The 12,461-nt window shown below is 50.2% G+C and overlaps 1 protein-coding gene across 1 annotated transcript in view; it reads left to right on the top strand.

Moving 5' to 3' along the window:
• The first annotated feature begins 739 nt into the window (after positions 1–739).
• Peli2 (pellino E3 ubiquitin protein ligase family member 2) overlaps positions 740–12,461 on the top strand; it is a 149,229-nt gene continuing 137,507 nt past the window's right edge. Inside the window, exon 1 of the mRNA XM_052191683.1 lies at positions 740–1,050. Within this exon, the coding sequence (XP_052047643.1) occupies positions 974–1,050 (77 nt within the window). The 5' untranslated portion in view covers positions 740–973. The remainder of the gene's footprint in view (positions 1,051–12,461) is intronic.

Genomic DNA, 12,461 nt, shown 5'->3' with positions numbered 1-12,461 from the left:
AGACACAGTACCATAAAAAAAGCATAAAATACAAACGGTGCCTTGATTAAGCCATGGAAATAAAGGAACATTTGTCTTCACTTAAAAAAAAATCCACCTAGGTAATTCCCTTTTAAATTCCCCAGGGGGTTGAAAGAAGGGACAGAGATGTGAATAAGGGATTAAAAGTAACTTTTAACTTTCTTTTTTCCCCCCTTTTTTCATCTCCTCCTTCGATCTCTCTCTCTCTCTCTTCTTTGCTCCCTACATTCTTTTTCCTTCCTCTTGGTACACCCCGTGAAATGGTGGGGAGCTCCTGAGGCCCTTCAAATATCACCACCTCCCCCCCCCGCCCCAATGGGCAGATTCTCTTTTCAAGATACCCCCCCCCCCCAAGGGCTTGGCTTTGAAAGCAGACACCCCCAGATCAGTGTGCGCAGCTTGGGGGGCAAGATGCCTGGCTTCCACGCAGGCGGGGCCGGGAGCTCCGGGCGCGCGGCTGAGGATGAAGACCCCGCGCTCCAACTTTCCAGAGGAAGTGAGGAGAAAAACAGAGCTGCCCCTTTAAGGGCTTCCCTTCCCCTTTACTCTATGTTTACATAACACGGGGCGCTCGCGGGCCGCGGGGGCTGGCGGGCGGGCGGGGGCAGCGGGAGCGCGGAGGCGCGGGCGGCGGCGCGGCCGTCCCACCTGCCCGGCCCGCTCAGCCCCCCGGCGGCGCGCGCTCCTCCTCCTGCGGGGCTCCGGTCGTCGCTTGCATTTTGTGCCGGGTCCGGCTCGCAGCGGCAGACGAGCGGGTAGCTCCGGGGGAAGCCGGCGGGCAACGCGCGCAGCCACGACGGAGCAGCCGCGGGACTGGCCGCCCCGCGCCCCGTTCGCCGCCGTGCCGTTCCCCGGCGCGCTCACCCCGTTCTCGGGATGGGAGTGTAGCGGCGGCGCGGACTCGGCGGGGATCGCAGCGGAGGCGGCAGCGGCGGCGGCCGAGCGCGGCTCCATGTTTTCCCCCGGCCAGGAGGAACCCAGCGCCCCCAACAAGGAGCCGGTGAAATACGGGGAGCTGGTGGTCCTGGGGTGAGTTGGGGACGCGGGCGGCGGGGCGTCGCGGATGGATGCGCTCCCGAGGGCCCGGGGTCCCCGGGGCACTCGTTGCCGCGGCCCGGAGGGCGCTCCTGAACCACGCGGGGTCGCTCGGTGCAGCCGGGAGCCAGTGGCCGCTGGGGACTTCTCGTTCTCGGCGGACGGCGGACGCGGAGCCCTGTCCCCAGCCCAGAGCCTAGTCCGCGGGGGTTACGCATTGTTCCAGTCTGTGACCCGGGCCGCCGGCTGGCCTCCGCTTCTTTGCGCCGGGAATGAGCTCGGCCGAGGGCCTAGATCGGGTCCTGTTTTTCCCGGGTCCTTTCAACAACGGTTCAGGGATTTCCCGGGTTTCCATACCTCTCGAGTCTCCGCACCCCATGATCTCCTTACTCCTCGGGCTCCTGAACACCTCGGGCCCCGGCCTTGCCGATGCCCTGCCAGCGGCGGGGAGCTCGCTACCCTGCCCGCCTCGGCTCCCACTTCACTGGTGAAAATCACATTTTGAAGATAGTAATTACCTACAATCGTTAAAACAGCAGCAATTAGAGACTTCATCTACTTCCTGAGTTTCCTTGTGACATTTCTATTGTTTACCCTTAATAAACCAGGAGGGAGGCATCGCAGGAAAGCAGGGTAAAGTGGGCAGTGAAAAGGGTGTGGGTGGGGGAGGCGGAAAGTGCAGGAAACTCGGAGCTGGAGCAACTTGGGTTTAGTGCTGCTGGGGAGGGATTGTTTTCCCTTTGGATGTGCTGCTCCAGGGAACCCGCGCTTTTGTCCTCTCTTGAGCGATCTGCATGGGTGCTGATAGGTGGGCTTAGAGGAACGCGAGGAAGCCCCCTCCCCACCCCTAAGTAGAGACTCTGGGAACTTTGAGAAAGGTATTCTGATTACTACCTTGAAGTAAGTTACGACGTAAATATTTTTCCTTCCTTCCTTCCTCCTTCCTTCCTTCCTTCCTTCCTTCCTTCCTTCCTTCCTTCCTTCCTTCCTTCCTTCCTTCCTTCCAAGACATAAGCTCGTCCAGTTTCCTAGTCTTCCTCAGTTTGTTGCTAGCATTTCTGTGGGGGGTAGTACTGGAAATATTTCTTACTTGGAAGCTCAGCGGATGAGCGCCTTCCGCACCTGCATGGGAATTGTATGCACTTAAGAGATGTCAGAGTTCGCTGGGAAGAGGAGGGGATGGGGGTGGGTGGGGTGGAGAAGCCATAGTTTAGTCTGTCTTATGTAACTTCAGCCCAGGCTAATTTTGCGGAGTTTGGTTTTGTTTATGTGGCTGGCTTCAGAGTATGCTTAACACTGTGAATTTGACACAGAAGATTAACTTATGCCAGAGCCATTTCATTATTTCCTTTTGAGGCAATCTATTGAGATGTTTCCGAGCAGTGTATAAAAAGCCCAGAGAGATTTGGGTTCATAGCTAGAAGTGCAGGACACTCAAAAGTCGGGGAAAGAACTTACACCCTGGAGTGTTGTAATTTAGTGTCTCTGTAACCACGTTTCTGTAGCACCTGCTCCGCCCTTTCTAATGCTTTTCCTGGATCTGGGATGGCTTAGTGATTTCTTATCTAACAGTTGGAGGCAGGCAGGGGAGTTATCTGTGCACCTACCATGTGCCAACACTGTTTGGACATCCAGTAGTGGACGGAACACTTCCATTTTAATGTAGAACAGTGCATAAGTAGAGAGAAACCCGAGCAAGTTAACTGGCTAATAATGTCTGGTGGTGAACTTCTTTAACTGAAGTTGGTCAACAGTGGAGCCCTGCCCCTGTTGGGGATGGGGGAAATGCTTCTTGCCAGCTTAAGGAAGGTCTTTAAGGAAGAAAAATGGGAGTAGCAGATGGTTTGTTTGTGTGTGCCTGCATTGTGGCTGCCGCCCCTCCCCCTCTTTCTTTCAGATTTCTGACTCTTGCAACACTGAGTACACTAAAGAGTACCTGTAAAGTACTGAACGAGTTAGATTTTTCACAAAATCCTACACAGTTCTTGAGAGTATGCCTTCCCTTTTAAAATAACAAGTGCATTGAAATGAGAGCTGCCATTACTTTGCGTGCCTGGTCCTTTGGGACATAAATATTGGTGAGCAGAGACTTTCTAGGAAATTTTCTTGATGAAATTATTCTTGAGGCTAAAGATGCTCATAGCATCAGATGATGTTAGAATATTTATTTTGTTTACTTGGAAAGTACAGTGACTTTATTTTAACCGCCGGGTGATTGTCCTTTTTGCTGTGCTCTGAATCACATGGTAAAATGTCACTTGTGAAATTTGGAGAGCAACTGTAAAGTTGATTCAGGCCTAGATCTATGTATGTGTGATTCTTGTCATAGGTTGCACAGTTGGAGAGAACGCCACGTGGGATTTTAGTAGGCTTGTCACTTTCTGCCCTGTTAGTGGAATTTAAATTATTTGGTAATTCTAACCAGTTACTGTGTCATAATTGAAAGTTCTTGTTGTGTCCACTGCTTAATTAAAGATGGAGAAACGATTTGCCCGTTTGATCCTTTTATCTGAGAAGTATTAATTTGGCTATCACTTTAAAGTTGGGGAAGTGGTTTGGGATTTAAGAGGCATTCAAGTCCTGATTGAAGTCTTTCTGACCCCACCTGCTCTGCGATTTTTTTTTTTTGATTTAGTTCATTTCTCTGTTTCTTTAGCAATATTAAAAGTCTCCAAGGAGCCTCTCTGGGGTATGCTGTCCTGTTCTGTTCATTCACTCAAATGTGAAACACACATAGTTGACAACGTCTAAATAGCTTGATATCTGTTGTTTTTTTTTTTTTTTTTTTTGTGAGTCTTAAAGTGGTAGTGCTAGAATTCACATGGACACACATCAGTCGTCATAATAGCAGAGAAGCAGTCCGTGCTGGGCTGGGGCGGGGGAGAGAGTTCAGTGCATAGGTGCTGGCTGCACTAGCATGAGGACCTGTGTAGAAGGCTTGTGGTCGCATACGTGACCACAGCACTGCGGAGGCAGACACGTGGCTCCCAGGGGCTCCCAGGCTGGGCAGTCTAGTCCAAATGGCCAGCTCCAAATTCGGTGAGCGATCTGTCTCAAAAATGAAAGTGAAGAGTGACAGAGAAAAACACCTTACGCCGGCCTCTGGCTTCTGGAAGCACGAGTGTGCATTTAGGTTCATGCAGATGTGCATATACCCACACACAGTACACACAAGACCAGAGATATCACTGCCTTCTATAAAGGAGTTGTGTGCAAAGCAGGTTCTTAAAAGTTGTAATAGTAGATAGTTTTGACTGATTGGTGTTTTAGGTACAAGATTGCACAAATCTAGTAAAATTTGCTGATCCATGTTCCAGAAAGGCAAAGATGGCCCAGTGGGTATGAGCACGTGCCATCAAGCCTGCCAAACTGAGTCCGACTCAAGGTCCGTGTAGTAGATGACATGACATCCCACTGGTACATTGTCCTCTGACCTCTGTCACACCTGAACCATGGCACACACTGTGCCACTTCTAGTCCCCAAAGTGAATAAGTGTAATTACGTTTTTAGAGAAAAAAAAAATCATGTCTGAAGTTACGCAGACTGAGACAGATAGCAGAAAGAGGGTTAATCTGGTAATGGAGCTTAGAAGGAGTGGGGTCTAAGAGGTACATTGTTTAGCCCTTCTCAAAGAAACCAGGGCTCTAGGAGGGAGGGAGGGCGCCTTGCCGTCTGTATTCTTCCTGTGTTGGGTCAGTTTCATGGTTTTCTGCTGGTGGCTGACTCCAGCTGTGCCTGGGGGCCTCAGAGCTCCCTTCTGCATTCATTCTGAAGCGCTCTGCTCTTTGCTGACTAATGGCCCATCGTGGGTTTTTGGGGGAAAATATATCCCTTATTCTCTTGCTTTCCCTCACCTCAGCGTTGAATGGTTAATGCATTTTGCAAGGCCTTCGCTCTGATTTGAGGTGACACGGAACAGGTTGCTTTCAACACTTTCAGCCAAGGGCTCTTCATCTGTGCTCTGTAAAATTCAGGGAATCCACAAAGTAGGATTTGGAAAAACCCTGTTTTTACAGTGCTCCACCTGATACCTAGTATTTCACTCAGAATAGGCAACACAGAGACCTGCTGCCTGTTGGTCACTTAACGTCTTAATACAGAAACAGAAGTGTAAGCAAAACATAGTGATGCGCACGTGAAATCCTGGGGAGTTTGCAGTCATCCTCAGCTACGGAATGAGATAAGTTCAAGGCCAGTTCGTGCTATATGAGACCCTGTTCGCATACCTCATGCAATGCAGTACGGGTGTGGACTGAGGACACAGGCTGTGGTAAAGCCACTGCCCAGCATGTGCAGGGGGCCCTGCTTTCCTCCTCCAGCACTTAAACAGATGGGTAGAAGTACCGGAGATTTTCCAGTGTAGAGCTATCCTGATAAAAAGGTAACTGATTTCACTGGTAATCCATTGTGTTTTATTTTATGCATTGAAAACCTCCCCCAGCCCGCCCCCTCCCCCCAAGCAGGATTCAATGGGCTTCACCAGGTTACTAAAGGATGCTTGACACAAAAAGTGAGGAATGAGAACCCCTTGCAGTCGAGGCTTCTCTTCCTCGGTGGCTGGAGACGAAGTGCATCTGTCCCATGTGACGGAGGGCTCTATGGCTTGACCGTGCAGTGGACTCAGACTTTACGGTCTCCTTTTTTTTTTGTTTGTTTTAAATATTATTTATTTTATGTATGTGAATACACTGTAGCTGTCTTCAGACATACCAGAAGAGGGTATCCGATCCCCATTACAGGTGGTTGTGAGCCACCATGTGGTTGCTGGGAATTGAACTTAGGACCCCTAGAAGAGCAGTCAGTGCTGTTAATCACTGAGCTATCTCTCCAGCCCCCTGACTTTATGGCTTTCAAAGCCACCTTTGTCCATGTGCTTCCTCTTTGGAGTTGCCTTGATGGCCCCTCTCCTACTGTATTCTTTCCTTACTTTTTACTCTTGTTTGACCCCAAAGATGGCAAACATTGTATTTTGTAGTCTAAAAGATCGTTGAATGTTTAGAAATAAACAAGACAGAATCTTTGCTGCCACTCAGCATGTGACACGGTGACGTGGAGCGCTGCGTCCAGTCTCTTTGTGGATGGGTGCCTCATTCTGAGGCTATTATGGGTTATGATGTTACTAGCTTGGGGTTGCTATGTTTTCCTTTACTAACTTTAGCCTTGTTTGGTGTGTGTGGCTGGCTGGCTGGCTGTGGGCTTGCCAATTTGGCTTTCGTAGATATGTTTCTTTTACGTGCCAAGACTGAAAACTTTTATTAGGACATTTCTTTTGGGGCGTATTTCCTCATGCAACTATCATTTCAAGATGCTTTGTGTGAACAAAGCAAGATAGATTGATTCAGGGTCCAGTGACATTACCCTATGTATTTATCCAAAAGATGAAACAGAAGTGAAACAAAATAACAACATAGCATTCAGTCCACCTTAGGGAGACTGGTCCCATCACTCTGGTGACATGGGTACAGGGGTGGTGACCTCCCTGGGTGGGATCGTGGGTTGGCTTTTAAACGAACATAACAGCAACACATGGGCCTTATTGGCATGGGAGAAAAATATCCAGGAAAAGGAGTTGTTAATGTCTGTGATTTAATTAAAGGGCTCTCCTAAGGCACTCTATAAAAGGAAAATGAAGATGGAATGATTGACTTACAAAGTTGTTAGTTGTCATCCTCATCTTTTGGAAAACAAGTTGACAAACGCAGAACATGCTTCACATGTCTTAGTTTTGTCCCAGTTGGACATTCTGAGCCACTCTCTCATCTGCCTCGTACATGAGGATGAGCCCCGAGGCATGTGCCTTGTGATTTATGACAAGCAGTCAAGGGCGGATCTTGCAAATGATTCAGCGATGTTACTTTAATACTGCCCGTGTTTTCTCCCCCTCACATCGTGATGCGTTTCCTCAAATGGGAACGAAGGGGCGGAGTCACATCAGGCAAGCCAAGAATTTATTCATTCAACAAATATTTATTGGGTGTCTACCCTTCCAGACCCCGGGGATGTAGGCAGGGTTCCCACCCGAGAGAGTTGCTAGACACTCTCATCACATCCCTGTAGTGACCAGCTATCGTCCAGGTGGAGTTCATTATTTGTTCCCCACGTACCGTTACATACCACGCTTGGTGCTTGGTCCTCAGATGCACAAGGTAGGCTTAGTCCATGCTGCAGAGGCTGTGTGTGATGCAGTCTGTCTGTCCTCTGAGAGAATGGGAAGAGTTGCCCGGAGAGAGGCAGGAGGATACAAAGAATGCTGATATCTGGGGAGAGAGCACTGTGCTTAGTTCCTTCAGGAAAGTGATTGGACGGAATAATGAGGTAAGGTGTGAGGTGAGATACAGGCCGGGCCACGCAGGCATTGTGGGAGAGTTTGAGACTACTGCAGGGTCAGAATAGAAAGGGCCGTAGACAGAGCCTTCTACCAAGAGGGCACCATGGTGATGGGGAGGAAACTGAGATGGACTCTACCAAGGCAAAGACAGAGGTCTGTGATCTGGCTTTCCAGACCCTGCTTCCTGTCATTGGGACCTAGTTTCATCCCTTGCCTGGTATGGTATCATGGGTCAGTTTGGTCATTGACTACAGTCTTACTGGCTAAGGCCTGGCCTTAACTGGGGCCATCGTCCCAGACAAGCACCTACTGTGTGTACCTCATGCTCCCTTAGAGGGACAAAGATGGCAAGCAAGCAGGCAGGAAAAAAGGCAGAACTTCAGAGAGCGATTGGGTGTGCGTGAGGGGAGGTGGCTGGGTGGATGCCAGGGAGATGTGGTGGTGGTGGTGGTGGTGGTGGTGGGATCCCTTCAGATAGAATAATCCAGGAGAAGCGGCTGAGAGGCCCATCATCTCTTCAGGGCACTCACTGTTTAGGTTTATTTTTTCCTTTTTAATGCACATTCCTATGTTACAGCCAAAAGGTATTTAAGTATTTTATCAATTAAAGAGGCAGAGCAGTTTCCCAAAGGGTACACAGAGGGACAGATACAAAGACAGAGCCTCACTGTAAGCATGAGTCAGTCTATAGTGATGAGGAGATGCATGCACACCCCTGGTGTGTCCAGCGTGGTACTTGGAGTCCACCAGCATTCCTTGAGACTGCATTGTCTTCCCTTCATGTGCTTTGATGGATGGGCGGGGACCCAATTCACCAGCAGAGGGGCGCCCGGGCACATCTTTTGGGGGCACAGCAGACACTCAGAGAGGGTCTCCTTGACGGACATCAGCTGTTTCAATTCCAGCTCTGATTTGTTTTTCTTTTCATGCGTTACCTGCCAGTCATGTGGTTACCTGCACCAAGTCCTGCCGCACAGGGAAACAGGCCCTCTGTTAGACTTTCCCAGCTGCTCTGAGCTGCCCTGCAGAGGCACGGTGGCCTCGAAGGGCTGTGGCCATCAATGCAAGTCCACTCCTAATACATATGCACTAGGGTGGCTTCAGTCTAAGGGTTAAGTCTTGGCTGAGGTGTTCTTTCCAGCCCTCCACTCAGACACTTAACCCACTTGGTTCCTCGCTTTTCCAGCTTGTGTAGAGACTGTAGGATAAGAAGTCATTGCTGCAAGCTTTCTGCTTCCGTTCTAATTAGGAATGGCTCAACAGAATCCAACACAGCAGGCAGTAGCTGCTTCAGCTTCTAGGGCTTTGGTAGGAAAGCAGGCTGTTAGTATCCTAGCAAGCTCCCAGAGGAGCCCTAGCCTCTGGCCTCTCCCACCCTCCCCTCCTTGCCCCTCCCTCCCTCTCCCTCCCTAGACTTCATCCTGTTCTCAGACTGGAATCTGAGTTGTCACCACAACACCTCGTGCTCTTCTCTTCGCAATGAGGTTTTCCTGGGATACTTGATTGACGGATTGCCTGGAGGAGAGGTTCTTTCTTCAGAAGTACTGCAGACACAGGAATTTGCTTTCCCTCGGATTCCAGAAAAGTTTTGTAGACCGGTCCCCTCCATGTTTTCCCATGCTGCACCTGTTTTCACTTAGTACCTTCAGTGCCTCATCTTAAAGCCTTGCAGAGAAGGTACTGTACTGCCTCTGAGCTGAGACTACACTCCCTGTTGGCCTTGAGGCTGGATGGTCCTGTGGCTGGAGGGAAGTCAGGTCTTTGACATCACCTCAGCTCTATTCAGACAGCCAGAGCTCCCTCCCCCCCCCACTCCCCCCCACCGCCCCAGACCCTGCCTGGGTGTGCTGGGTCTCACTGGGTGGTGAGCCCTCCCTTTCAGACCTGCTGGTGGCTGGGTTTGCTTTGATCACTGTGGTGGAGGGAAGGATGTCACACTTCTATGTATTGCCTTAGTGGCTGCTGTAGCCTCTGCCCTCAACAGGGGCAGGGGAAGGGGAGGCAAAAAACCCCACTGTAGACAAGGTGACGGCAGAAACTTACATTTTTTGTAGTTCTGAACTTCAGGACCAGGGTGGGGGGGGTTCTTCTAAGGCCCCCACTCCTTGGCTGACACACAACTTCCTTCTCACGTGTTCTTTGGCTCCTTCGCCTCATCCACCTGCCTCTAGATGGGGGCTTCTTGTATCACCCCATTTACCTTTAATTACCTCTTTTAAAGCCCATCTCCAAAATCCTGGCGCTTTCTGGGGCTAGTATTTCAGCGTGAGTTTTATGAAGATAGTTTTAGTTCCCTTAGATGGGGGTTGCCATGCCAACAAGTTTGGCTACTTCCCTGGAGAGAGAGGTGCTGGTGTGTGAGAGAGTTACATGAGAGGAGAAAAAGGCTTGCAGGGCCTGTCTGCGTGGCCACTAAGCCCAGGTTATGGCCTGATGAGTGAGATCCTTAGAGCTCCTCAGAGCCCATTGAACTGACAGTTAGCATTACCCAGAACAGCATGAAGGCTCTTTCCACCGTCTCCTGTCCAGATGAGAGAATTGTGTGTGTGTCTCTGTGTGTGTGTGTGTGCCTGGGTGTGTGTGCCTGGGTGTGTGTCTGTGTCTGCGTGTGTGTGTGTGTGTGTGTGTGTGGTGCATTTGTGACTGTTGTGTTCTGGGTGGCTTCGTTCCCAGCACCCATACAGCACATTTGCATTTAGTTCACTCGTTAGATCTGACAACTCTAATAGGAAGTAGATTCATAGAGCTTTTGTTGAGTTGCTTTTCTTTCTTTTAGGTTATTGATTACTTTAATTAGCATAATTACAGTATTTTGGATAAGTTATTCTAAACATTAAATACTGGAGGTTTTGGGAATCTTAGCTAAGGAAAGCATCTGGAATAACGTTGTCAAATGTAAGTTAGCCTTGAGGTTTCTTGTCTAGCCTCTGTCCTCCTCAGTACCATCTCCTGAGCTATGCTGAGAGCCAGCAGCTGGCACTCACCTGACTGAACTGAGAGCCGTGCTTGCTCCTGGAGATGTCCACAGAAGGAGCCTACACTCAGGATGGCTAAAGGCGTGGCAGAAGCCTCTTCGGGCTCTCGAGGGTCGCCTGCTGTGAAATAACAGAGCAAACAGAAGCTCAAGGAGAGGGAGGCATCCGTCCCAGCATCTTGTAGGTTCGGGACTCCCAGGAGGGCAGAAGAAACACCTCCACATTGCAGTGACAGGCAGGTGGCAGCCTGGGCCACTTGCATACATGTGCTGTCCCCGTCTGTGGCTTCGGGAGGTGAGAATGTGGTGCAGTTAAATACTTCAGGCCTCATGTATGCCCTGGAGAACTGCTCCGTGCTGGCTAAGGAACAAACAGGCAGATGGTATCTGTGGTGTGGCATAGGTTTTGAGGTGGGAACAGCGTGTTTTCTACAGAGAAGCCAGTTGTGACATCCATAGTGCAACAGGCCCTTTCTGCTGCTGGGTAACGAGTAGCAGGAGGCTGCAGGTGGGGAAACTACCATTGTTGGCTCTAAACTGGACATGACCCATAGAAAGGAAAAAGAAAACAAACTAACCAGGAGACAGCACAGAAAACGGAGGCTCTTCCTGTAGGCAGCTGAGAGACACGTAATTTCTAAGTTAACCTTGACATTTTCTACTTTTAATCAACACAGTGTTATGTGAAACCTTGAGAGGTTGTGTTTTTAAGTTCCTAGCATTTTTAGTTTTGCAGTGTTAAAAGTTTAAAACCATAATAACATTTGGGACCACATATAAAATTGTATGTGGTCTTCAAAGGTGTATGTAACTGAAATAAGACCAGGTGATCATATCAGCATCGAGTGGTGTGAGCCCTCGGTTTTGGATAGCAATGCTCTTTGGTGGTTGGCTATGGTAGTGTCCGTAGGCGCTCAGGAGTGCTGGGACGCTGGTGTCAGGTGCCGCAGCACTCGCAGGGAGAGCGTGCCAGAGTGCCAGGTTCTGTAAGGTGTTCACATTATTATTTGGGCAGTGAGGTCCCAGCTTAGTGACTCGTCCAGGCTTCTCCCTGGTGACAGAGTCTGAGAGGGAGGTCAGCGTGTACGGCTCAGAAGTTTGCTGTCTTCCATTCAGCAAAGGACGAAGAGCATGTTGCTGGGGACATTGGGAAGAGTTCCCGAGGCAGCCTTTTTGCAGCCTTTGAGCAGTTTTGAAGGGAGACTGGTTGTTCTGGGCCTGGAGTACAGAGGCCACAGGGCAGTTGGAACCTTGAGACCGAAGTGCTCGGGGAAGGGGATGGAATTGGAAACTGTGGCTAGCATAGCATCAGGGGTCAGAGGGCTCCTACGTTAGGGGCTGGTGAATACTCTGCCTTCTCGGACTTTATAGTCCTCTGGCAGAAAAGGACTCTGAGCAAATTCAACCTAGATTGCTGCTGCCAGGTATGAGGAAGCCACTGGGGACAAAGCATGTTTTTGTGTGAGGGACTTGAATTCTCTGGCTCCACTTCAGCCGAGGTGGAAGGACGTGTGGGAGCTAGTGGGGGGTGTGTGAGCTGGTTAGTGAGGTGAGAACATGGAGTGCACAGAGAGCCCGGGGAGTTGAGAAACTCAGGGTGGGCGGCTGGAAGGCTCTGGCAGGGAAGCTCAGCGGCTAGTGCTTCAGAATCTTCTGGGTGCAGGAAACTCTTGTGCAAGGCTGTGAACAGTTGAGTTTGGTAATCCTCAGGCCCTAGCGTGACTGTAGTTCCTTTCTCCTGTCTCTTCCCCCCCCATTTCCTGCTGAGGGACAGTCACTCTCAATGGTTGTAGCGCCGTTCTGGCTGTGGCATTTGGGGAACAGTGTGGTCATTTCATCCCACGGGGCTTCTTGTTGTAGAGACACCAGCTGCAAGGGATGACTGTTTTAGGATTGAGCCCCACTGGCCCAAGCAGTCTGGGTCTGATACGGTTTCCTCTCCACACTCTGCCCTCCCTCCACCCCCTCTGGCCTGGCATTCCAGCAGGCCCAGGTCATGGTGTCCTTGTGAGTGTCTGCTGGGGTGGGAGGAAGTAGGATGACGTCAGAGCCCGCTGCTCCCCTTTCCTTGTCTGGAGGCTCTTTCTAGTAGTCATTGTCAG

The sequence above is a fragment of the Apodemus sylvaticus genome, chromosome 8, assembly GCF_947179515.1.
Source record: "Apodemus sylvaticus chromosome 8, mApoSyl1.1, whole genome shotgun sequence".
Taxonomy (NCBI): domain Eukaryota; kingdom Metazoa; phylum Chordata; class Mammalia; order Rodentia; family Muridae; genus Apodemus; species Apodemus sylvaticus.
This window is presented reverse-complemented; position numbering and strand designations above follow the sequence as displayed.